Here is a 27665-nt window from a genome sequence, read left to right as displayed (position 1 = left end):
CTCTCCCTTGAGAAAAGAGCAATCTGAACTCTTTATTCCTCCTCGGAATGCTTTCCGCTCTTTCCTGTTTCATTTTTTAAAAACATTTATTTTACACAGCACATAGAAAATAACACCACCTGGCCTCTTGTCAGCTGCTGTGCACAAATTCATGACCAGAGCCTCTTGAGTATTCAGCCTGATCTAAAACTATTTCTTTCTGCTTTATCCTGTCACGTTTTTTGTGCTGTCAGCCAAAGAGAATAACAAGAAAACTTAAGATGCAATACTTTAGTGGGGAAGAAGTATTCACTGAACCCTTTGTTTTGGAGGGCGATGTGTTTGTCACAATGGCATCACATACAAATAACTCAAAACAAACATTTCAATAGAATTTTCTACACTGCATTGGGCTTTTGCAAAAAGAAAATCCGCTCAAAGATTTTCAAGCACCTTTTTCAGGAAGGCAGTGTGCCTTTAAGCATTGAGTGCAACCAACCATTCAGAGGCTCAGTTACCATGACAACACTATGCCCACCTACACCACCTCAGGACATACAATAAGCAGCAGGCAGGTAATGTTTTGTCACCAAATGTGTTGTATCTAGTGCTGATGGGGGAGAAAGGCAGCAGGAGTCCCCCATCTGTGCTCAAACACGACTTGGCTCACTTTGGTGCTTTTTTGCAATTGAGATCAAGGACAAAGCCCTATCTTTTTTAAGCTTAAAGCATTTCATAATTAGTCTTTTCAATTGCCAATTCGGAGAAGAGATGTTTTTCACCATGCTGCCTGCCCGTTGGGGAAGCTGCTTCCAGATTTTACCTTCATAAGAGTCCATTTCTTGCCAATTATTTTGGAAACAATTTTTGCTTGAGTTATGCTTGAATTTCAACTGTTTCATTCACGTGGGAGAGGAGAGGCCTCTGCTCAAGACAATGGCGCAGGAAGTGAATCATGTGGGTTGCTTGCTGAATGTACTTGTTCACATAGTTTCACAGTTAAATGACTGCATATAGGACTGAAAACAAGAGTAAGGAAGGTATTTTGTGAATAAATTCTGATAAAATAAGAAAAAGATGGAAGGACCATATAAAGAGCTGTATGCAAGAAATTAAAAACTCAAAATGATTGAGTTTAAAGAAGAAAGTAATGTTGACATTGATTTCATTGGACCAGATATTCTCTCATGGCCAATGCCACAGTAAAAGTGTAATTATTTAGTTTAAGTGAATGTATCTTTATTTCTCTTTCTCTCTCTCTTTCTATCTCCATCTTTTTCTCTTCCTTTCCTCATATGCTGTAGCAGAGAGAATCTTATTGCCCAAAGATGTGCACCTTAGGTGGATTGGCCATGCTAAGTTACCCCTTGATGTACAGGTGGGGTTACATAGGCCTGGATAGGCTGCTCTTTCGGAAATTCGGTGAAGACTCGATGGAGCAAATGGCCTCATTCTGCGCTATAGGGATTCTATGGGTGGAATTCTCCGCAAGGCCCTTCGCCGTCGTGAAACCCGGAGAGGTTCACAACGGCGTCGGAGGCCGCTCCTTGCCCCTTATTCTCCCCCCCGGGGGGCTAGGAGGGCCGTGCCGTAAATCTCGGCCACGGGGACTTGTCGCTGGCTTCAAGGCCCAGCGCGCCGAGAATGACGCGGCCGGCGCGCCTAATGACGTCAGCCGCGCATGCGCAGGTTGGCCGGCTGTCTTCCCCTCCACTGCCCGGGAAGACGAGGCTGCTTGATCTTGCGGGGCGACAGAGGGGAAAGAGTGCGTCCCTTTGAGACGCCGGCCGCGTCATTCCCGGCGCACGGTCGTGGTGCTCACTCCCCTCTCCCCCCCCCACAAGCCACAAACAGCTTTTGGCGCCATGTTCACGCCGGCAGCGACCAGGTGTAGTTGCCGTCGGCGTGAACCGGTCGGGAACGGCAGGCTGCTTGGCCCATCCGGGTCGGGGAATCGCGAGTCGCCGTGAAAAACGGCGGCCCGCGATTCTCCGAGCGGCGCGTTGCAAAACGCAACACGCCATTTTGCGGGGTCAGGAGAATCGCGGGGGGTGGCACAGTGGCCCTCCCGCAATTCTCCCACCCAGCGTGGGAGCGGAGAATCACGCCCTATGACTCTATGATTCAGATACCAAAGAGTGAGATAAGAGCAAAAAAAATGAGGTAAAACCTCCAAAAATGGCTGGAATTGATGAAATACCTACAGATCTGATTAAAAATGTGGGAAAGAGCTTGGCATCATTCTTTACTAAGCCATGTATAGATATTGATTTCTCAGGAGACTGCTCAAAGGACTGCATGCAGCCAATAATGATCCCTCTGAGAAGCCAAAAACAGGCTGATTGTTCTGACTTCCATACAATTACAATTTACCGATTGTCCGTGCATCGAAAGTTGTGTTCAGAGTTAAGTTAAGGCAAAGAAGTGGGCAGGAAGGCACAGGTTATATCAGCGATGAGGAGTTTGGATTCCAGGGAGGAAGAAGACACAAGAGAAACAATCTTCATTGTAAGATTAACGAGTGAGTGCAGTTTAGAGTTTGGACAGGAATTTTATTTTTGGTTTGCTGAAGCATTTGATTGGGTTGACTGGATTAAGCTCTTGACAGTGCGAAGAGACAGAGGAGTAGACTGGAGAGATAGACAACTCATATGGGACGAACAGCAACTGTGAGAGTATTCAATTAGGAGCAACAAACAGGGAGTTCAACACGAGTGTTGTTTATCACCAGTCCTCTTCAACGCCTATGCAGAAGCGATGATCAATGAAACTTTTGAAGAAACAGAATTTGGTGTTAATATTCGGGGGGGGGGGGGGGGGGGAGCATGGCGGGGAGGTGGGTGGTGGTGGGTCTGCATTGGAGGTGGCGAATGATAGCATCATTAGCTTTCTAGATGATAGAACACTTGTAGTATGCATAGACAAAGGATTACAAAAACTAATACATAGATTAGCAGTAGCCAGGCATGAACTTTGGGCTGAAAATTAATATTGACAAACTAAAGTGACGCCTATCTCAGAATCACCAAGAAATAATCATACATTCCTCAAAGGAAGAGAAGTACAATGGGGGCAAGAATCCAAGCAGACACGGGGAGAATGTGCAAACTCCACACAGACAATTACCTGGGGCCGGGATCGAACCTGGGTCCTCAGCGCCGTAGGCAGCAGTGAGATGTATAAAATACTAAGAGGGATTGATAAAGTAAATGTAGACCAAATGTTCCCCCTTGTGGGGCAACTTCGAACGAGAGGTCACAGGTTGAAAGGCAATAGATTTAAAACTGAGATGAGGAGGAACTACATCTCCCAAAGGGTGGTGAATTTGTGGAACTTGCTGCCCCATAGTACGTTGGAGCCTGAATCATTAAATGGTTTCAAGAAGTAGATAGGTATAGTTCTGATTTTAAAAACGGCTTAAGGGGATATGGGGAACAGGCAGGGAGGAGGATTTGAGACCAGGAAGAGATCAGCCGTGATCTGATTGAATGGGGAGCAGGCTCGAAGGGCTGAATTGCCTACTTCTGCTCCTAATTCCTATGTTCCTATTAAAATAATTCAGATGTGGTTGATGTAATCAATGCAGTTATATCACCTCAACACTTTAGTTGATGCTGGAGCAATAAGCATCATATTTATCATGCTCTGCGTCAACTATTCGATGCTGATCACAGAAACGTTTGCTTCTTACATCAGGTGCTACCTTAAACTTGGGGGTGTGGAAATTAATGGCAGACAGCGCCTCTGAAAGCACAGAGCGCAGGAATCATTCTGTCCACATGGACTCGGTGATCAAGTCCATGAACACAACACTGGTGCTCAGCATGACGGAGCTTCTATTGAAAGCTTGCACAGCCGCGAACACTGCTGCTGTGGCATCTCAGATGATCTCCATCATATTTCTGGGAGCAGCTGTTGATGGGACTTACAGAGTGCAACATCACTGCTGCAATTGGTACCCATCAAGAGCTGCAGCAGTGCTGAGATGTAGTCCCAGGAAAGTGGCTGCCTTTCCATGAGTAAGGCACCTACTGTCCTCTCCAGGGCCGGCTCAAGGCACCGGCAACTCGGGCAGTTGCCCGGGGCGCCATGTGCTAGGGGGCGCCAGACTCGGGTCCCGCGCATGCGCAGTTGGGCCGGTGCCAACCAGCGCATGCGCGGTGGCCGCCCTCCCCCAGGGCTGCCCCCCCCCCGGTCCGCCCCCCCCCCCGCTCCGTCCGCTAGGTCCGCCCCCCCCCTCGGTCCCCCCCCCCCTCGGTCCGCCCCCCCCCCTGGTCCGCCCCCCCCGCTCGGTCCGCTCGGTCCGCCCCCCCCCCCCCCGGTCCGCCCCCCTCGGGTCCGCCCCCCCCCCGGGTCCGCCCCCCCCCGGTCCCCCCCCCCCTCGGCCCTGCCCCGCCCCCCCTCGGCCCCCCCCCGCCCCCCCCCCCCCCCCCCCCGCCCCCCCCCTCGGCCCCGCCCCCTCCCTCGGCCCCGGCCCCGGCCCCGCCCCCCCCTAGGGCGCCGAAGTTCAGCTTGCCCGGGGCGCCAGCAACCCTAGGGCCGGCGCTGGTCCTCTCTCAGGGTAGCCTCAAGCCTGTTCCTCTACGTCTTTTGCCAAACAGACAGCTGGGCCAAACGACACGGCTGCACGCTCAAGTGCTGCAGTCTGCAGCTGGGACCTCCAGATCAAGAGCTTCTCACAGTTATCTGGAGACCTTGTATTACTAATGCTGTTGTAGCAATTGGTGAAATACTAGCAGCATGCTCAAACAACAAGAACAAGAGACAGACACCAAGAAGTCGCAAAATTATATTTTTAAGTATTTATTTTTAAATTTAGAGTAACCAATTATTTTTTTTCCAATTAAGGGGCAATTTAGCATCGCCAATCCACCTACCCGGCACATCTTTGGGTTGTGGGGGCGACAATCATGCAAACATTGGGAGAATGTGTAAACTCCACAAGGACAGTGACCCAGTGCTGGGATCGAACCTGTGACCTCGGCGCGGTGAGGGAGCAGTGCTAACCACTGCGCCACCGTGCTGCCCACGTTTTTAAGTGTTTCTGATAATTATTTGATACCGATTAAATTGAGTTGTTTGATAAATTTGTTTATTGTTTTGGACTTTGCGTTGCCATTTATGTTTATAATGAAGTGAGGTCAAGACCTATGAGACAGGACTGACAGAGAGGCAGATTGGCGGGGTGAGTGAGGAAGCTGCTGGACCATCGGTGTACTGAGGATGGGAAGCATAGTCACATTAAGCACTTGGATGAGTTGTTCTTTGAGAGCTCAGGCACTAGTGGTTGTTGTAGCCCCTGCTCTACCTCCTCTTCATGCTGCTGGTCCTCGTCATCCTGCTACTCTGAATTGCACTTCTCGATGCCCAGGTGAAGGTAAGGGTTGCTTCTTTACGATGCCAAAGTTAGAGAGCATGCAGACGGTGACATTGAATTTGGTCACCCTTTCAGGAACCATCCTCTCAAATGGTATATGCAGTGGAAGCATTGTTTGAGCACATGGACCGTCTGCTCAATGACATTTCTTGGGGCACCACGACAATCATTGCACACCAGATCCACAATGTGTGGCTGGGTTCCTTATAGGAAACACAAGGCAAATAACGGCACTAGTGACATTTTCTTTAAATAGTAAAAAGACAGACTTTGGTGATGTATGAAGAATCAGATCCATTTTGAGTAGAGGTCCTAATTATTGAGCTTGTGCCTTGACGCCCATGTGACCATGGTCATGAGGGTTTCTAAGAATTTGCATGGTGCGAGGATATTAAAGTGGATAATTTACTGGATTGATGTGTTGTTCACACTCCAGCCTGTCAGGAATTCTGTTAATTGCACCGCATGTTTTTAATTTAATCAAATGCAGATCACGTGTTCCTCGCTGTTGCTGTGATCCCTCCAAGTGTGATTTGCGCTGCAGTTCTTTCAAACCCTGTGGGTGAAGGCAGCTTCCCCTCTGACTGCCACAGCAGAATGTAAATGAGGTGGGACTTGTACCCCTGATTGCAAAGAAACCCACTTTAGGAGATTTCTTTCTCCTGTATTGCGGAGATGCAGTGCTATCGGCAATTCCACATTGTTCGGCCGTTGGGATTCTCTATTCCTGCTGGCAGCTCACCCCTGCCCGTGGGTTTCCCAGTGGCGCGGAGAGGCTTCAATGGGAAATCTCATTGCCAAGCGCCGGAAAGAGAAAATCTCACCATTAGTGAACGGCATGGCCCGAGGGACACGTGGCTGGGGGACTGGAGAATCCCGCCCTATGTATCCTGAAGGCTACAACGAAAGAGACAGATTTGTTCTGGGGACAGGCATGCTGACTTCTTGACCTTCCTGTTTAGACCTTCAATACGCGTTTTTGTATTTCTGGGCCTGTATTGGATTCCACAAACATCACTGAAAAGGTCCAGAGCGACAGCTTTTGACGAACTGTCCAAATGTTTAGCACAAAAAAAACCTGACAGTGAAAGGACTATAGGCCCATATATCCAGATGGATCAAACTCTTATAACAAATCAGATTAAATTGAACACCTCCACTTGTCAATCAAGGTATGGAGAGTAAAAATATAATTACATAAAGGGAACTGTATATCAAACTCAAACCTGGCATTTTTCATTTTACCACAGGTGATGAATGGCCAAGATAGCTGCCTCAAATATCCTGAAGGCTACAACAAAAGAGAGAGATTTTAAATTAGGAAGTGTTTTTCAGGAAATAACGGAATACTGTCACATAGACTAAATGCTGACTTCAGTAATTCAACAAAAATTCCAGTTCGAGAGTATAGAGGGCATGTAAGCTTTCTGATAAATAAAGGGGACAGAGGTTCCGTCCATACTAGTGGTGTTCCGCAGGGATCGGTACTGTTTGCTGTTTGTAATATATATAAATGACTTGGAAGAAAACGTAGCTGGTCTGATTAGCAAGTTTGCGGATGATACTAAAATTGCCGTAATTGCAGATAGTGATGAAGATTGTCAGAGAATACAGCAGGATATAGATAGGCTGAAAGATTGGACGGAGAAATGGCAGATGGCATTTAACCCGGACAAATGTAGGGCTCTGCCATATTGCCCGGGGGCTGGCGCAGAGACGGGAACCCACGTGCATGCGCAGACCCGCACCAGCCGTGGTGAGGCGTCTTCCGAGTGTCGGAGCAGCGGACACCACTCCGGCGCTGTACTAGTCCCCTAGGAAGGGGTGAATACCCGGGCTGGCGGCCCGTTGACGCTGGAGTGGCTCGCGCCGCTTTTGACGCCGGAGTCAGAACTTGGCGGCAGGATCGGAGAATCCTGGTCATGGTCTGGATATCTTAACATAGGTTCTTTAATAATATTACTCCAACAAATATATACCTTAACCCAGGCTTTTAAAATCCTTACTGCTGCAACCGATACAAAATACAATATATATATACACCATTTTCTTACATTCATCACACTGTAGAAATGTCATAGTCTCTATCTTGGAATCTTATTATTTCGACCCTGGAATCCAATAGCTTGCCATGGCAAATGTTTTCACTTGGTTCAGCAGGAGCTCCAATGTGGAAGAATTCAAATCAAATGTTGATCAAAACTTAACACATTCTTCCAAACACTAAGCTTGACTCTGGGACATCTCACCTTGCTCAGTTCTTCCTTCTGTAAAAATCAAGTTTACCTCCACCCTATTCAACATCTGAATTTCAAGTAAGACTTTCAAGACCACCAGACATCTCAAAGAGCTTTACAGCGGATGAAGTATCTTTTGAATTGTAGTCACTGTTACAGTGTAGGGAACACAGGAGCTAATTAATGCAGTGACCTCCCAAAAACAGCAATGCAATAATGACCAAATTATTTTCTTAACTTTGTTTTCTATCCTATACTTTTTAGTTCTACTCTTTGTGCCTCGTCCCATCATCTTGATTTCTCAAATGGAAAACAGAGTTAAAGAGAACATTGTTGCCAGTTAGAGATGACGCACATTTTATTACAAGGTCTTGCATATCCAGTATGTAAAATTAACCTAAACCCATGTTTTCTTTTCCCATCAGCGTGCAAACCTGGATTCTACAAAGCCTTTGCTGGAAATGTTAAGTGTGCCAAGTGCCCTCCTCACAGCCATGCTCAGGAAGAAGGTTCTGTGTACTGCGACTGTGATAGGAATTACTTCAGGGCACACAAAGATCCCATCTCCATGGCATGCACTAGTGAGTACGACTCTTTCTCTCTCATTTTGCTTCTCTGCCACATTGTTCGGCCCAGCACTTTATGGCTCCAACCATACAGGAAAATAAATCAGCTTCTGCGATATCCCAATATTACTGTGATATTAAAATCAATACTTGCAATGTGTTTCCTGGATGAGAGATAGCATTTTTAACCAAAGCATTAAGAATCTTATTCGAGGGTTATGAATCTTTATAAAGGTAGGTGAGAATGTAGAGTTGGGACTGCAAACAGATCAGCTATGATCTTATTGAATGGCAGAGCAGGCTTGAGGGGCCGAGTGTCCTACTCCTCCCAATTTGTATGTTTGAAGAAATAAAAACAGAACATGTTGAAATATGCAGCAGATCTGGCAGTAACTGTGGAGAGAGAGAGAGAGACGGAGTTAACATTTCTGGGGCGTGATTCAGCAGACTTGAGTTAAAGTCCGTTGAACGGTGCATTTAGCGGGGTTTTTCCAGGCACCTGCAGCACCAATTGAGGACCTTCAGTGGCCAAATGACCACTCAAGGGCCTTATCTTACCACCGCTGGTATATTAACCAGCTGCAGATGGCACTGTCACCATGGAGCATGTATGGAATCTAAAACCTTGCAGCCAGCTTGTCACCTCCAGGTAGATGCCAGGGTGGGGGGAGGAATGGGGGTGGGGGAGGGAGGATGAGCTCCGTTGATCAAAGGCACTCAGTGCCCGATCAAGGAACTGGACATTGGGAAGGGAGGGGGAGGGCGTGAACCTGCTGAGAGTCATCCCTCTGCCCTTGCCACCAACCCTCTTGCACCTCTCTCCCCTCTCACTCATCCACTCATCCTATAAACCCCTCCCCTCAACTCCACATTACTTAGCTGTGGCCTGCGTCGCTTGGTTGATGAGACTTTCTCCCCAAGGGTCTGGGAGAAGGCTCACAACTGCCTGATTTGTCTTGTGGTTCTGCTGTGGTCCATCCCAAACAGAGGCAATGTAGGTCTCCAACCAGTAGACAAGACTCCCAATGCCTCAACAAGATTCTGCCCTGCAATTTCTGCCCTTGGTTTAGGTTTGGGGTACTTGCACTTCTGCTGAAATGAATATGTTTCTTCTTTTGGACTTCAGAGTCTGGACTGTCAGTTTTATAAAGGGAAAATCATGTTTGACTAATTTGCTAGAGTTCTTTGAAGATATAACAAGCACAGTGGATAATGGGGATCCTGTAGATGTAGCATATCTGGACTTCCGGAAGGCATTTGATCAGAAGGTTAATTTAAAAGATTTAAAAGATCACGTGGGATTCAGGGTAATTTATTTGCTTGGATAGAAGCCTGGCTGACGGACAGAAGACAGAGAGTCGGGATAAATGGATCTATTTCTGAATCCCCAGATGTAACTAATGGGGTGCTACAGGGTTCAGTCCTTGGGCCCCAGATATATACAATCTGTATATTTGGATACAGGGATAGAAGGTTCTATAGCCAGATTTGCAGAGAAAACAAAAATAGGTGTGACAGTAAGTTACAATGAGGAAATAAGAACCTTACAAATGATTATAAAGAAGTTAGGAGAGTGGACTAAAATGTGGCAGATGGAGTTTAATGTGGATAAGTGTGAGGTCATGCATTTTGGTCAGAAAAATGAGAAGGCAACCTACTATCGAAATGGGGAGAGACTTCGGTGTGCTCCATTGCAGAGAGATCTGGGGGTCCTCGTTCATGCGTCACAGAAAACCAGCATGCAGGTAGAGCAGATAATAAAGAAAGCAAATGGAATGTTGGCATTTATACCTAAAGGAATAGAGTATAAAGGTAAGGAAGTGTTGTTGCAACTATACAAGGCATTGGTTAGACCACACTTGGAGTATTGTGCACAGTTTCTGTCCCCTTATTTGAGGAAAGATGTAGTGGCATTGGAGGCAGTCCAGAGGAGGTTCACTAGGTTGATACCAGAGATGATGGGTTTGTCTTATGAGAGATTGAACAGTTTAGGCCTATACTCTCTATGGAGTTTAGAAGAATGAGGGGAGATCAAATTGAGGTATACAAGATGATAAAAGGTATGGATAAAGTAGACGTGGAGAGGATGCTTCCTCTTGTGGGGTATTCGAGAATGAGAGGTCTTAGTCTGAGGATAAGAGATAACAAAATTAAATCAGAGCTGAGGAGAAACTACTCCCAAAGGATTGTGAATCTGTGGAATTTGCTGACCCAGAGTGCAGTGGATGCAGGGACAGTAAGTAAATTTAATGAGGTCACATTTAAGGAGACACATTTTTAATTGGTAATGGTTGAAGGGTTATGGAGAATGGGCAGGACGGTGGAGTTAAGGCCAGGATGAGATCAGCCATGATTGAATTGCAGAGCAAGCTTGATGGGCCAAATGGAATAATTCTGCTCCTATACCTTATGAACTTATGAACATCCAGTCCCAGTGAATAGAATCATAGAATTTACAGTGCAGAAGGAGGCCATTCGGCCCAGCGAGACTGCACTGCTTCCTGGAAAGAACACCCCACTTAAGCCCACATCTCCACCTCATACCCATAACCCAGTAACTTCACCTAACCTAAGGGCAATTTAGCACATCCAATCCACCGAACCTGCACATCTTTGAACTGTGGGAGGAAACCGAAGCACCTGGAGGAAACCCACGCAGACACGGGGAGAACATGCAGACTCCACACAGTCACCCAAGCCGGGAATCGAACCTGGGAACCTGGAGCTGTGAAGAAACTGTGCTAACCACTGTTAACTAACTGCAGCTTATGTCGAAAATAATTTGTCTCAACATTTGTTACAAAGTTGGAAACCTTCAGGTCATAAGATTGTATGGTGTGAAAAGTTAATATGCACGTGGTATTTTGGTAAGGGGTCTCTCTCTCTCTGAGAATGAAGCATTGCAAATGGAACTTCATTACTGAGTTTGGGAGTTTGGTGTAGATACTAATAAGCCCTGATTAGCACATGACCTTGCCAATGCAGCATCAACCCTTCCATCAAGATGATCCAGATCATCAAACCAATGTCTGTACTAGCCAAATAAAAATAAATATGGTCATTGCAATAATGTACCTCTGGACAGCCAGTCGTCATGTCCCCATTTAAATGTACGGATTTTAATTGCAGCATGCAAAGTTCATAATGGAATGCTATGAGATCTGGTCTGCTATGTAGGGAAGTTTACAGGGAGTGTTTCTTGGTGAAAATACTCTTTTTATCAAGGTTAATAAAGGCTGAGCAGAATATTTTGTAATTTAGAGCACATTTTGCTTCTGCCATAGAGTAGGGTCTAACCTCTGATAGCATCGATGATGGGGAGCATTCCGGAATGACTCGGACCAGTCGAAGAATCTCTCTGGTATGCCCTAGCCTGGGAAATCAAAATTACAGGCTGATAAATCCACCAGCAAAAGCAAGAAAAATATCTTGGAATGTGAGCCAAGGCATTAACACACCGATAAACCTATCAAATCTTCTTTATGAATTGGTTTGTATAACAACAGGGCATGACCAAAGACAACTGCAACATGACAGATGTCCCGTAAATTGAACCCTGCTCGTTATAATGGGTTATGATGTAAATTGAATTCTTCAATGTGTATTACTCCTTTGCGACAGACTGTGTATTTAATTCTGTTATCATGAATGTTAACCTAAACAGAACACTTCGGTACCTAATAGTTCACATCCAGTTATATTTAGTCAATGTCATATTTGACATCTCCCCTAAAAGATCTTTACTGCTTGACATTGTAGATGCTGAGGAAATATTTCCCCTGGCTACAGAGTCTAGAGTTTCAAGATAAGGGGACAGCCATTTCTGACTAAGATGAGGAGAAATTCCTTCACTCAGATGGTTGTCAATCTTCGGAATTTTCTCCCCCCAGAGGATGCTCTGTCGTTGAGTACATTCAAGGCTGAGATTGATAGATTGTTGGACTCTAAGGGAATCAAGAGATATGGGATTCAGGCGGGAACGTGGAGTTAAGGGCAAGGATCAGCCATAATCTTATTAAATGGTGGAGCAAGCTTGAGGCTCTGTATGTCCTATTCCTCATATTTCTTGTGTTTTCTCTATCTACTGTTTACTGAGGTGTTAACCCGTCTCAGGATTAAAACTGAAGGCAGGAATTTTATGTGAATACGCTGGCACATCTGTTCCTAATATCGCACATCGTTGTTTCAATTTCTAAGATAGAACTGCCGTCAAAGGGAACCTCCGAAAAACTGCGGAGTGCTTCAGGTGAACTCTTAAGCACATGAAATGTGAGGTGAACTGTGCTGGTTGCTTCCTAACTGATTGAATTTATCAGTCCCAAACTGCGTGTGGGCAAAGTATAAAATCTCTTTAAGCATGGCAGTGCAAAGCCAGCAGAGTGACATGATTGAATGGGACTGAGGGACACATGAAATGCAGCAGCTTTGTACCGATGCTTCTCGGAGAACTGACCTCAAAACCTGACTTGTCAGACATCAAAGTAAAATAAGCCCAAAGGCATTATTGGGTAACGGTTTGTAATCTCGCCTTGCAAATATAATAGAAATAAGACATATTGGTTGGAAAAAAATTCAATAAAGCATCTGCATACTTCATAATTCCGCGGGCTAATCATTGATCTGTTGGGCTTCTGATACTAACAATTCATTGGAGAAGGATTAATAGTTCATTTCACTTTAAAATGAAGTTTGAATATGAATGTCTTTCGTATGTCATATTTTCTTCCGTTAATAAAGTCGGGCATCAGTTACACTTCTTCAACAAGGCTGAGGGCTCAAAGGATTAAGCTGAAATTATAGTAAGCCAAATTTAATTAAAATATTATTGCGGTCTGAAGAGTCACATGATGTACAGGTTCCCCACTGCTCCCAGCCCAAAGCTTAAAAGAAAAGCTTAAAAGAAAATGGCTTTATTGGAGAACAATAAATTGTTATGGCTGAGCTGAAGTAACCTTTCTCTTGCTTTTTTTTTGTTTCCTTTCCTTGCCCTATTTAATCCCAGGGCCTCCCTCCATCCCGAGGAACGTGTTTTCCAACATCAACGAGACATCGGTCATTTTGGACTGGAGCTGGCCGACCGACGCAGGAGGCCGCAAGGACATCACTTTCAGCGTCATCTGTAAGAAGTGCGCCAGCGGCCCGAGGCAATGCGAGCCTTGCGTGAGCAACGTGCAGTTCCTGCCTCGGCAGAGGGGCCTGGCCAACACCACGGTGACCGTGGTCGACCTGCTGGCGCACACCAACTACACCTTTGAGATTGAGGCCGTGAACGGGGTGTCCGGAATGAGCCCAGTGCCCCGGCAGTTTGCTGCAGTCTCCATCACCACCAATCAGGCAGGTAAGTCACATTGTTTACTCCTTAGTTGAAAGGAATCAAAAGGACAAGAGCGTAGCTGAGTAGAAACTTTTTACAGGGGCGAGTTATGGTGATGGGCAGTAGGACCAGAAGTGGAGATTTACCAGGATGCTACCTGGATTGGAGGGCATGTCTTATGAAGAAAGGTTGAAGGAGCTGGGGCTTTTCTCACTGGAATGAAGAAGGAAGAGAGGTGACTTGATAGAGGTGTACAAGGTGATGAGAGACATGGATAGTGGATAGCCAGAGACTTTTCCCCAGGGCGGAAATGGCTGTCACCAGGGGACACAATTTTAAGGTGACTGGAGGAAGGTATAGGGGAGATGTCAGGTAGTTTATTTACACAGAGAGTGGTGGGTGCATGGAATGCACTGCCAGCTGAGATGGTGGAGTCAGAATCATTAGGGATTTTTAAGCCACTCTTGGACAGGCACATGGACAGCAGTAAATTGAAGGGGTGTAGGGCAGGTTGAATTTAGATTAGAATAAATGGTTGGTACAACATCATGGGCCGAAAGGCCGGAACTGTGCTGCACTGTTCTATGTTCTATGTTCTATGTTGGAGGTGAAGAGACTTTTAACTTACGCAGTGAGTTGTTATGATCTGCAATGTACTGCCAGGAAGTGGGGGATGGAAGCAGATCCAATCACAATTTTCAAAAAGGACTTGGATATTTATTTAAAGCAGGAATATCTGCAAGGCTGTGGAGAAAGATGAGGGTGAGTGGGACCAATGAGAGTTGGAACAGACACAATGGGCGGAATTCTCCGACCCCCCACAGGGGCGGGGAGTCGCCCAGGGCTGGCGTAAATCCCGGCCCCGCCGTGGCCAGAATTCTCCGCCATCCGGGAATCGGTGGGAGCGGGAATCGCGCCCCGCCGGTCGGCAAGCCCCCCGCGTCGGTCGGCGGGCGCCCCGCGGCAATTCTCCGAAGTCCCGCCGCTGTCAGGCCTCTCCCGCCGACATGGTTTCAACCACCTCTGTGCCTGCGGGAGCAGGCCCCGGAGTCCTGCGGGGGCGCGGGGCGATCGGACCCCGGGGGTGCCCCCACGGTGGCCTGGCCCACGATCGGGGCCCACCGATCGGCGGGTGGGCCTGTGCCGTGGGGCACTCTTTTTCTTCCACCGCCGCCACGGCCTCCACCATGGCGGAGGCGGAAGAGACCCCCTCCACCGCGCATGCGCCGGTGGTGACGTCAGCGACCGCTGACGCTCCGGCGCATGCGCGGACTCACGCCGACCGGCGAAGGCCTTTTGGCCAGCCCCGACGCCGGGCGGTGTGGCGCCAAAGGCCATTGGCGCCAGTCGGCGGAGCGGGAGCCACTCCGGCGCGGGCCTAGCCTCTAAAGGTGCGGAGAATTCCGCACCTTTGGGGAGGCCTGACACCGGAGTGGTTGGCGCCGCTCTGCTACTCCGGGACCACCCGCCCCGCCAGGTAGGGGAGAATTTCGCCCAATGAGTCAAATGGCCTCCTCCTATGCTATATGGTTCTATAAACCGCTTCTTAAGGTGTGGAGATCTTGACTGAGTGTACAAACATTTTGGCCAAACTTTTCTGACCATTCCCACTGCCAGGATCTTCTATTCCTGCTGATGGCAGGTCCCCCGGTGTCGGAGGGTGCAAACAATGGGAAAACCAATGGCACAACACCTCTGCCACTGCAAAACATACCGCAGGGGAGGGTGGGGAGGAAATTCCCATGCTTTGTTGTAAATGTTGTATTAATGGCACTATTGGGTATTGATTCTGATGGCCTTCTGAGCTTAATGGATGTGGCAAAATTTTGATGCCCTAATTAACTTGCAATTTAGGGTCAGTATAACCCCCAAAATAACTATAGTAATGATACTAACACAGTTGTTCCTGAATCAGTCACTGGTTTTCTGACTGCATTATTCTTCACTTTATTTCTAGCTTGTAACAGTTGGCCTGAGTAACATATTGAACCCAGCATTCCAGTGATATCATTAGCATTTATTGATCTCAAAGATAGATACAAATGGGATTGAACAATTAGTATTAGTACTAATCATAAACACAAACCCATATTCATTACCTTACAGCACTATGCTGTTATTGCTTTGTTTGCAGCTTTAAAAGAAAGAAACAAAATAAGAAATGCAAACGAGCTAGAGACACCAACTCCAATGATGGCTATATTCTGTTTACTTTATTTTTTGGCATCTTTTCCCAATCTTTTTTCCTGTACATACTCATCCATATTGACTACTGAGTACTGGCAACTCCCTCATCCAATTGGCCATACCTCTCGAGTAAACCTAGTCTCTGATCTATGATGCCGCTTCAAACATGACCCATATCACAGCAGCAGCCACGTAAGGACTCCATCCCGCTTCTATCGCTGTTTTACCCATGGTGGGTGGGTGGGGAGGGGGGGCTCACCTCAAGTGGGTAACCTGACAACGTTACCTGCACAGGCTAGTGTCAGGCAAAGTGGGTCCCCTGGGCAGGCTGCCCTCTGACCTTTCAGCCTTGGGGTGGGGCCACAATGTCCCGTAAAATCCAGCCCCATAAGTGATAAATATGACCAATCTCTTTCCCCTTTTCCCAGGAGCACGGAGAGCAATTGCAGCATTTGTTTGTTCCATACAAATATACAAATTTGGAGCAGGCGTAAGCCATTCGGCCCCTCAAGTCTGTTCTCCCATTCAATAAGATCATGGCTGATCAGATTTTAATCTTTCACCCCCCCTGTTTATCAAGAATCTTTCTACCTCTGCCTTACAGACAATAAAGTACTCTGCTCCAACCATTGTTTTAGGACGAGAATTCCAAAGTTTCCCAACCCCTGGGAGAAAGATTTTTCCTTGGGTGCAATTCAGCAAACTTAAAACTAAGTCCGGTTTCAGGAGCGTTTGGCCGGGTATTTCCCGGCAGCTGCAGCGCCAAGATTCATCCTTTTATTCACCAGCACTTTGCCGGTTTTTTGGGCCTCAGGGAGTTTCTCCCTGATGTGGTCGCCAGCAGGAATGGCTCCTCATAGATCGGAGCACCATTTTGACCGGCAGCCCTGATCTCTGCACCCCCCCCCCCCCCCCCCCCCCCCCCCGCCAAACAATCTAGGAGCCCCTTAAACCCCCCCTCACCTTCCTCTAATGGGCAAGCCCCTCTGGGAATGGCCTCTGGCTGTGGCAATCTGGCACCCAGGCACCTTGGCACTGCCAGCCTGGCAGTGCCATGATTGGGTGCCACTGCCAGGCTGGCAGTGCCAAGGCACTTGGTGCCTGGGGGAGTGTCAGGGTATCACCCCGTCCCCGACCACCCGGGGGTCTCTAATGGCCTGCGAAACCCCCCCCCCCCCCCAAGATGCAGTCACGCCTGGTTCACGTTTGTGGAAACCAATGCTAAACGGTGCCCCCTTGAGGTCTCCCAGGTGCAGCTGTTGACTCCGGGTGAAAGCAGTCTCGGGTATTTAAATGAGCCTAATAGCTCATTTGAATAGAATTATCTGGATCGCGCCCAGCGAGAGACTGATCCAGATCGTGCGTTCCTGGTGGAGCGGGTCTGGAGATTTATGATCGGCCCACCGCCCGATGTGAAGTCCAATTTGGGGTCTCGCGGGATTCACCCGTTGTGCCCAACACTGTGCCGGACATAATGTGATGGCTGAATAACGCCCCTCATGTCTATCTTAAATGCACGACCCCTGATATTGAAACAGTGACCCTGAGTCTTCCACAAGGGGAAATGTCCTTTCCACATCCACTCTGTCAAGTTCCCTCAGGATGTTACCTCCACTGAAATCATAGCAACAAAATCAAACTTAAATTCTCCCTTGTCTGGATGGCGCAGCATAATAATTGGATAGCTCTCTTGCTATGCAACTGTTCAGGGCAAAAGATGGTTTGGTCGATCCAGTCCTGTCATCACTGGTAACACTGGTATTTTCAATTCTGAAAATCTGTTTCACTTTAGGGATAAGAGCAAAATAATATTTTCACAAGGATATATTAAGTAACCTGAGTTTATTGAACAAGTATAAAATAATGCAATAGAAAGCACAAGTTATATATCAACTTAACATAAATATACATTTGCAAAAATGAAAATAACAGGAGAGTTTATTGTTTTTAATAATTTATAGTGCTTGTGCTAAAAGGCTTGCACAAAAACAGCAATTGTTTAACTTGGATGTGTCACCTCCACTGTTGGCTGGAAGCCCTTGAGCAGTATCTTTCTTTTTTAATTCTTTCATTGGATGTGTACATTGCTGGCGAGGCCAGGATTTGTTTCCCGTCCCTAATTGTGCTTGAGAAGGTGGCGGTGAGACGCCTTCTTGAACCGCTGCAGTCGTGTGGTGCAGGTACACCCACCATGCTGTCAGTAAGGGAATTCCAGAGTTTTCACCCGGGGCAGCACGGTAACATAGTGGTTAGCACAGTTGTTTCACAGCTCCAGGGTCCTAGGTTCGATACCCGGCTTCGGTCACTGTCTGTGTGGAGACTGCACGTTCTCCCCGTGTGTGCATGGGTTTTCTCCCACAGTCCAAAGATGCGCAGGTTAGGTGGATCGACCATGATAAATTGCCTTTAATGTCCAAAAAGGTTAGGTGGGGTAACTGGGTTACAGGGATAGGGTGGAGGCAAGGCCTTAAGTAGGGTGCTCTTTCCAAGGGCCGGTGCAGACTTGATGGGCTGAATGGCCTCCTTCACTGTATATCCAATGATTCTATGACAGTGAAGGAACAACAATATAGCTCCAAGTCACAATGGTGTGTGGCTTGGAGGGCAACCTGAAGGTAGTGGTGTTCCCATGCATCTACTGCTCTGGTCCATCTAGGTCAGGGGTGGGCAAACTACGGCCCGCGGGCCGCATGCGGCCCGCCAAAGGTCTTTATGCGGCCCACCAAGTCATTAAAAAAAAAATAAAAAAAATTTTTTAAAATTTTTTTTTTATTTTAATTTTTTTTTTAAGGTTAATGGGGGGGGGGGGGGCTGTTGGGTTACTTACTGGTATAGGGTGGATACGTTGACTTGAGTAGGGTGATCATTGCTCGGCACAACGTCGAGGGCCGAAGGGCCTGTTCTGTGCTGTACTGTTCTATGTTCTATATGAGGCGCCCAGAATCATAACCGGGTGAAGTAATTATTTTACTTAATATACTATGCGGCCCTTTAAAATTGTGAATTTCTGAATGTGGCCCTTGCACGGAAAGGTTTGCCCACCCCTGATCTAGGTTGTAGTTTGGAAGGTGCTGTCCAAGGAGCCTTAGTGAGTTCCTGCAGTGCATCTTGTAGATGATTCACACGGCTGCTACTGTGTTTTATTGATGGACTCCAAAAATGCGGATTCCTTTTTCTTGGATGGTGCCATTCCTTTAGCATTCTACTCATCCAGGCAAGAGAATATTCCATCACATTTCTGATCTGTGCCTTGCCAATGGTGGATAGGCTTTGAGAAGTCAAGAGGTGAGTTACTCACCACAGAATACCCAGTCTCTGACCTGCTCTTGTATCCGCAGTATTTATGTGGCTCGTCCAGTTCAGCTTCTAGCCAATGGTAACCCCCCCCCAGGATGTTGATAGTGGGGGATTCAGTGATACTATTAAATGTCATGGGGAGATGGTTAGAGTCTTTCTTGAAGGAGGTGGTGATTGCTTAGAGCTTGTGTGATGAGAATGTTATTTTTCAGAGATGAACCTGAGCTTGGATATTATGCAGGTCTTGATGCAGGGATCGCTTCAGTATCTAAGAAGTTCTGAATGATCCTGAACATTGGGTAATCATCAACAAACAACCCCATTTCTGACCTTTTGATGGAGAAAGGTGATTGATGAAACAGTTGAAGGTGATTGGGCTGAGGATGCTACCCTGAGGAACTCTTATAGTGATGTCCTGAGACTTAAATGATTGAAGTTTAACAGCCACAGCAATTTTCCTTTGTGCTAAGTATGACTCCAACTAGTGGAGAGTTTTCCCCCTTATTTCCATTGACATCAGTTTTGCTGCTTGATCCCATACTCGGGTCAAATTCTGCCTTGATGTCAAGGGCAGTCATTCTCACCTAACATCTTGAGTTCAGCGTTTTTGTCCATGTTTGGACCAAGGCTGCAGTGAGGTCAGAAGGTGAGTAAACCTGATGGAACCAAAACTGAGTAGTTTTTGCTGTGTAAGTGCCTATTGATGTTTCTTTCCATCACTTTACTGATGATTGGGCGGAATTGGCCGGATTGAATTAGCCCTGCGTTTTCTGGACAGGATACACCTGAGCAAGTGTCCACATTCTCGGATAAATGCTCGTGTGTAGCTGTACTGAAAGGGTTTGGCTAGGGGAACGACTAGCTCTGGAGCACAAGTCTTCAGCACTATTGCGAGGTTGTTGTCGAGGCACAAAGCCTTTGCGATATCCAGTGCCCTCGATATCATGTGGATTGAGTTGAATTGGCTGAAGCTTAGCATCTCTGATGCTGGGGGCCTCAGGAGCAGGTTGAGGTGGATCACCTAGCCGGCAGGTCGGACTGAAGACGGGCTGAAGCGTCTGCAACTTTCTCTATCCTATCGAAAAGGTAGAAGAAGCCTTGATGGGTGGGATTCTCCAGTCTCTGGGCAGCACGCCGTTCGCTGGGTGGCGGGATTCTCTACTCCCGCCGCTTGTCAATGAGGTTTCCCATTGAAACCACCCCAAGCCGCTGTGAAACCCATTCGTCGGGGTGCGCTGCTAGCGGGATAAGTCAATCCTGGCGACCAGACAATTACAGCCAATATCTCATCTGAGAAACAGCACCTCTGACAATGTGGCACTCCCTCCGCACTCTTCTTCAATGTCATCCTAGATTATTTGCTCAAGTACTGGTGGGGGTGCTCTGTGTTCTGTGTGCAGTAGGTGTAGCCAAACTGCAAACAGATTTAGAAAGAACAGGGTTCACATTTGTGAGTCAGAGGACCTGACTGTGCAGCTCAAAGACTAAAGGGCGCTACCATCATATAAACAAACAGCATGGAAAAATTAGAAAATATTAAAACAAAATGTTGAACTAAATATCAAAATACCTTTAGGATGTGATCAATTAGCAACAATAGGCATAAAGTGGGAAAGCAGGGTATAATTGGGGAAAGGTACATTGATTGACGGGTAAGACCTTGGGTCTCTTCTTCAATAAGGCTCAGTATCTTCAATTAATCTTCAATTTCAAGCTACTGCATTCCTAATTGTCCGTTATTGTTTAGATGATTGGCAGCACAACAGGGTGCTCCATAGTTCATTCATGGAAGTGTTTTTGGAGGCAGAGGTCCAAATGGTTCCCACCCAAATGTTATGTTGAGAACTTGGCACTGGAGAGAAATAGGTTATCAGACAAAATCATTGCTTTGTATTCATACCAACATCTTTGCAGGATTCAAATTGCCTCCGTAAACTTAGATTTATGAGACAAAAAAACATTGCATTGGGATTTAACTCGTCTCCCGGTTCAGATGAAATTTTGCTCAGACCCTTGTGCTTTGTATCATTTGAACGTCTGAGTGGTGTTGCTGCCTTGTAAAACACACGTGCTTGTAGCTTATCTCAGAGGGATGTATTCGTACTCAGCCCGACAATTTTTAGTACCCAATTTGTTTTAATGCCCAGTGTGGGATTAGCACTGTTGTAATGTTCTGGAATGATTTTACTTCACATTGTAGCTTAACAACTGGTTGCAACCGAAGGACAAGTTTGCTGAGGTCAAACATCTGTTGACTTTGATTTTGGTGATTGTGGGGAAAGCTGTGCTGAGTTTCTAACATAAAAGCTTGATGTATATTGTCGGTTGTTGCAAATTGCAGCAACCATCATCAAATCGCCAATGGCGAACCCCCGCCGTGGGTTTCCTGGCGGACGTGGGTGGATTCAATGCAAAATCCCATTGACAATGGGGGCCATCTCTCACTGCTGAGAAAACGCCACAGGATTTTGGGGGGGGGGGGGGGGGGGGCGCGAGAGGGGGGAGGGCTGGGGATAGGACGTGGAAAAACACCATCCCATTACCTCTTGGACCCTATTTTCAATTTCAGTATACAGTGCCCTTGCAGTAAATGTCTGGGCGTTTGATCATGAACACTCAGTGCAGGCAAATGTGTGCCCTGGCAGTAACGCTACTCTGCATTAATTCTGTCCATTCATAACCAGCATTTAAGGCAAAGTGATTTCTTGCATAAGGGAAATATGGGGGTGAAATTTAACTTGTCGGAGATGCAGAACAAGTCGAATTGTGCTTGCTGCTCATTAAAATGTGCCAATATGTGGTTTCATTCAAATCGAAGAAACTAATATTGAGTGAAAGTTTCTGTTTGGGATGTTCCCCTGCCAGAGGTGAATTGCCACCTAATTTGCTCCCCTGCTGGGAGCACAGATCAGGAAGCAATTTACTGAACTTCCTTGTGCTATTTTATGCATGGCGAGGATTCCAAGGGAATCCTGCTATCGGGCCGCCATTTTGAAAGCAGGGTCTCCGGGTCTGGCTACTCTCCTCACATCGCAATTCAGCACCTCCCCCCCCCCCCCCCCCCAAGTATTGCACATCAGCCCTCCACCCCCAGATCTTGTGGGTACCCCCCTTCCTCCAAGTATGGGAGTGACCCAACATGCGCCCCCCCCACCCAGAGACCCCTAAATAGTGGGACCCTCTCAACAGAAGCTCTCTAAATAGTAGGGTCCCCACAGACCCCCAAAATAGGGAGACCCTCCACAAGTCTCCCTAAATAGGGAGACCATTCACAGACTCCCAGGAAAGAGACTCCTGTCAAGAAACCACCAGAAAAGAGACCCCTGACTGGTAGCTAGAAAGATTTCCAGACAGAGACAGTGAAACAAAATACTGTTGTAACACTCACCTGGGGAATACACCTGCTGGCTCAGATAGAGGAAGCACCACCTGTCAATTCCTGGTTTAAACCCCTCAGATCGGTGAGCCGCAAACCATTCATTCATTTCCCTGAGTGGGCTGTGTTTGACAGCTTCCATGCACACAGACAGCTCTGAACCTTGGTTCATTCATCGTCCTTCATGCTTAAGTAACTCGGAAGTGCTCTGACCACAATATTGACAAACATCAACCACTGCAAAGAGAGTTAAATACATTCTAATCTACCCTTCATGCTTGAGTGATTTTGAAGTGCTCAGCTGGAAATTGACAACACTTAAATCTCTTAGGGTCTCACTATTCAGGGGGTCTCTGAGGGTCCCTTTCTTTAGAGGTTCTCTGGGGAACGTTGGGGGGGGGGGGATCTGGTGGGGGTGGGCTGGGCAGGTCTTGCACTGTCAGGGGTGGGGGAGGCTGATCCCGGGGCAAACATTTGAGGAAACTCCCTTAAGGAGTTACCCCCTTGGCCCACTGCAAGAACCACCAAGCTAGGAAATGACAATAGTAAATCCCACCTACATCATTCCAGGTCCAGAGGACCAGAGAATCACGCGGGCCCGGAGAATATGGTGCGCAGCCTGCTAAGTGGATGCAAATAGGCCATTTGGGCCCATTTGAATCCTTCCACTGGACCGGCGGGAGCGAACCTCGATCCTGTCACCACCGGGGGCCAGAGCATTGCAAATGAATGGGTGCCCGACACCAATCCCGATTTTTCCGCTACGCCCGATTTTCGCCGCATCCGGTGGTGGAGAATTTTGCCCATTGATTATCTATAAAATGTGTGACTGACGAATGTCATAACACCTGTTTCGTGTCCTTGCCATGTCCAATTTTACCCCATAGTCCTGGAGGGCCAATGATGATGGACTCTGCTGTGAAAGTCCCATCAAACACAGCTTTGAGTGCTTTAAATGGTATAAAATGAAATAAGACACACCAAAAAGATTAGTTATCACCAGAGGCAAAGTGTCTGCAACTGCTATTACGCCATCAACCATATTTAGGGGTCCTGGCACAAACGTAACTGGCAAAGACAGAGAATCGAAACTCAAGCGGCTCCGAGTCAGCACAGAGACAAACTTGTACCATAAACTATAAAGCTGCTTACAGATTACCAAACCTCCTTTCTCAGCTGCTGTTGTCTCATCTCTGCCCACCGAGATCAAATGCAATTGTCAGTCTGTTTGTCCAACATTCATTTTTGGATGAGCATTAATTTCCTTGAATAAATGTTAGGATGATCTTTTGCAAACTCCTTTCCCTAACCACCAACTCCAACCCTCTCCCTGGTAACTGCCTGAGCTTAAACCAGACCGTTAACAACCTTGGTGTCATATTTGAACCAGAGACCAACTTCTGACCATATATCCATTGCTATTGCTAAAACTGCTTGTAGCTGCCTCCGTACCATTGTCCAACTCCATTCCTGCCTCAACTGGTCTGCTGCTGAAACCTTCATCTATGCCTTTGTTGCCTCTGGACATGATTATTCCAATGCACTTCTAACTATACTCACATCTTCCACAATCAAACATAAACCTACCCAAAACACTGCTGTCTATTCACACCTGTACCATTCTCTCATCACTCCTTTGTTTATTGGCTTCTGGTTCAATAAAGCCTTAATTTCAAAATTCTCATCCTTATTTACAATCACTCCGTAGCCTTACCCCTCCCTATCTCTGTAATCTCTGTCAAACCCACAACCCTCCAGCATAAGTATGTTCCTCCAGTTCGGGCCTGTTGCACATTCTCAAGTTTAGTTGACTTTCTATTGGCAGTTGTACATTCCACTGATGAGAATCTAAGTTGTGGAATTCTCTCTTTAAAACCCCTTTTTCGTCTTTGAAGACTTTCCACTATACTTGCCAATTGCTGGCCCAATTTCTCCATATGTGGTTCAGAATTATATTTTCTTTGAAAATGCTTCTGTGAAGTGTCTTCGAACCATAGAGTTACAGAACAGAAGGAAGCCATTTGGCCCATCTTGTCCATGCCAGCCCAAGGACACCCAGGTGCCCTTTCTAATCCCACCTTCCTGCACCCGGTCTATAGCACTATAGTTTACAGCACTTAAGGTGCAAATCCAAGTACATTTAAAAAGAGTTTAGGGTCTCTGCCTTCACCACCAACTTGGGCAGCAAATTCCAGACTCCCACTACTGTTTGAAAAAGTTCCTCCTCATGTCCCCTCTACACCTTCTGCCATTTGTCTTGAATCTATGCCCCATTATCTGTTCAGTGGGACAAATGCTCATTTCCTAATTCCTGTGCCATTTGCCTGACATATATCATGCAACTAGTGCGCGTTACAATCATTTGTAATGTGAAGACTTCACTTTCCTCTACCGGTATTATGCCATTGGATATAATGTGCATGTGTGACAAGCACTAATTTGATGCGAGGTTACATGAGGGCAGGATTCTCCACCTGTGCTCGCCCAGCGATCGGAAATTCCCTCCCGAGGTCAATGGACCTTTACGTGATCCGCGCCCTGCCCGTGGCGATCTTGCAGTGGGTGGGGCGGAAGAATCCAGCCCACGAGCTTTGAAGGTGTGGCTAGTTGAAGGGTACCAGATTCTGAGGACGTGTTTTAGAGCATCATACGTCAGACAAGAATCTTTGGTTGGGATTACATTGGGCCCCGTTCCTCAGGTCTGTGGCCTACTTTAACAGTTGCAGCCAGGTAGATATGTTTCCCCCCCCCCCCCCCCCCACCACGTTGAGCTGTTTTTTTAAAGTGGAAGTCAGCAACATTTCCTCTTACTCGTTTTGCTTCAATTGACTCTACTCTGCGAGTCTGATGGGGATTAAAATGAAAAACATGCTATTTATAATATGGAAGTTGAACAAGCCTTTACTTTGTTCCATGGGTTGACCGAGCAATAATAATCCGAGGAAGGTCAGGTTAGAGGTGACTATGGAAAGCTTTCCTGTTTGGAATGGGCAGCATGTGCCGACAAGAATCAGGCCAAAATTCTTTATTTAAATCAAAAGTTGGAGTTGGTCATCCACCTTTGGGCATTTCCACTGATGCCAATAGTCCTCTCCTTACACGAGATCAGTGAGAAAGGAGAGAACGGGGAATCTGGCTCTTCGACTGTGAAGGACAAGCCTCTTGGCCAATCACTTGCCTTGGATCTGGAAGTCCTGTCTCCAAAGCAGCCAATCAGTAGTGGCAATGGGTGGGGGATCAGGCAGGAGGAAATCAAAACCTGCACTGTACAGAACCATTGCACAGAAATGTTGGTCAGCTGGATCATGCTGGGATTTCAAATCAATTCTTAAAAAAAGAATCTGAGGAAAGTCGCCAAGTCAATTTTCTCCAAGCCAAGTTACAGGTCAAAAACACTGCGATTCAAGTAAGGCTTCAGTCCAAGTCACTGACTCGAGTCGACAACTCTACACCCTGCCAGCTATTTCTTGCCAGGTGTCCTGGAGGCTTTCCTTGGATACCAATGAAGGAAGCTCTGTTTTTTGTTTGACTGCTGTGTCATCATCTCAAGGGACCAGCCCCTAAATATTAAAAGTTCTTTCAGGAATTGGTGGGATATACATCTTTAAACCCCTTCCCTTTAGCTCGTTGAAAATACATTGTCACTTCTTTAATAATCGTGTATTTCCTTTGTAATCCTGTAATCAGGGAAGACGTTAATAATGAAAATCGCTTATTGTCACAAGTAGGCTTCAATGAAGTTACTGTGAAAAGCCTCTCGTTGCCACATTCTGGTGCCTGTTTGGTGAGGCCGGTACGGGAATTGAACCCGCGCTGTTGGCATTATTCTGCATTATAAGCCAGCTGTTTAGCCCACTGTGTTAAACCAGCCCCTAAATAAGAAATCTATTGTACTTTGTTCCCCACTGACTTTGTTGTCAATTTGAGTTCTTTTAGATTGAAATTCTGGATCTCACAAATTTTGTACAAGATGCACATTGAAGTAATTGAAACCAGTTGAGCATTGTTGCAGTCAAAATGCTTCATTTACTTGGTTAGTAGTCTTATGGTTTTAAACTCGGATCTTTAAAAAAACTGCTCAATTGCCTTCCTTGTCAGTGCATTGTTTTTACAATTGTATATAACTGGACACTTTCCACCACCCTTCACACTTACTTGCGGACAGTCATTGTTGAACGCAGCAACATTTTAACTCATTTCAGTTGGCTCTTGCATTGCACTTGTTTACCAGAGAGTCACTACTGTTTAATTTTCTATCCTTCATCCATTCTTTATTAACATATAAATACAAGTACGAATGGTAGTTTCAAAATGCTGCAACCATATTCCCAAATAACAGGATAAAATCCCGATGATTTCCATTCCCAGGCACTTTCTCGCCTTTCTAACTTCACATAACAACCTTTCATTTTAGTGCGGAGGGCAAGAAAGGAAAGAGGAAACCCCACCTCTCACTGCGTGAGCTTTCGGCGCTCAGCCAATGAACTGGCAAAATTGCATGGAATTGACAATGATATCTGCCCCTGGGAATTTTAGCAGGATTGGCCACAAGGAAGCAGTCTAACCACATGGCCATCTGAACCTGCTCCAGGTACCCTGGTAAAACGCACGCTCCCATGTTTGGATGTCCACATCGAAAGGGGCATGCTATCTGTAAAAGCAGCAGAATTTCTGATTGTTCTATTTATTCATTCACTGGATGTGGGTCTCACTAGAAAGCTCTTCCAGCCAACTGCTCTTGGCAACGTGGTGGTGAGTTGTCTTCTAGAACTACTGCAATCCATGCAGTGATGGCACTTCCGTGTGCTCAGATCTTTTTAAAAATGGCTTTCACTGATTCACTGAGCAAGTTTGGGAATTTGTCAGCAGCAATCCGTTTTCACCTTTAACTAAAAACATTTCCAGCTCTTAGGCAACCCCAAGGTGAGCAATGTTTTGTTGGTTACTGTGGTAAACCTTGAGAACATGTTCACGGGCTCAGATCAACAGCCACCAAAGAAAATAAGAGGAAGACTTGCATTTATATCGCGCTTTTCACAGCCTCAGGACATCTCAAAATGTTTGTTCACCAATGAAGTAGTTTTGAATTGAAATCGCTATTTTAATGTAGAAGGCACCGCTGCTAATTTGCACAGTACAGAATCCCGAAACTGCAAAGTGATCCAGACCAGGTAATCTATTTTCCGGCGATGTCGATTTAAGAATCAGGATTGACTGGGACACTGGAAACTCCCGCCCGAGGTCTACGGACTTTTGACTTCACTCCACGTCCTCCAGTCCTGCCCAAGCCGATTCCCGCTGCTGATGGGACCAGGAATTCCCGGCATGGGTT

At 46.6% G+C, this 27665-nt stretch overlaps 1 protein-coding gene across 2 annotated transcripts in view; it reads left to right on the top strand.

Moving 5' to 3' along the window:
- epha3 (eph receptor A3) overlaps positions 1–27665 on the top strand; it is a 299166-nt gene that overhangs the window by 174086 nt on the left and 97415 nt on the right. For both annotated transcript variants that reach the window (XM_038801693.1, XM_038801692.1), the window contains exons 4-5: positions 8019–8174; positions 13162–13497. In XM_038801693.1, the coding sequence (XP_038657621.1) occupies positions 8019–8174; positions 13162–13497 (492 nt within the window). The remainder of the gene's footprint in view (positions 1–8018; positions 8175–13161; positions 13498–27665) is intronic.

The sequence above is a fragment of the Scyliorhinus canicula genome, chromosome 7 (genome assembly GCF_902713615.1).
Source record: "Scyliorhinus canicula chromosome 7, sScyCan1.1, whole genome shotgun sequence".
Classification (NCBI taxonomy): Eukaryota; Metazoa; Chordata; class Chondrichthyes; order Carcharhiniformes; family Scyliorhinidae; genus Scyliorhinus; species Scyliorhinus canicula.
The sequence above is the reverse complement of the archived record's forward strand: the minus strand, read 5'-3'. Positions and strand labels throughout refer to the sequence as shown.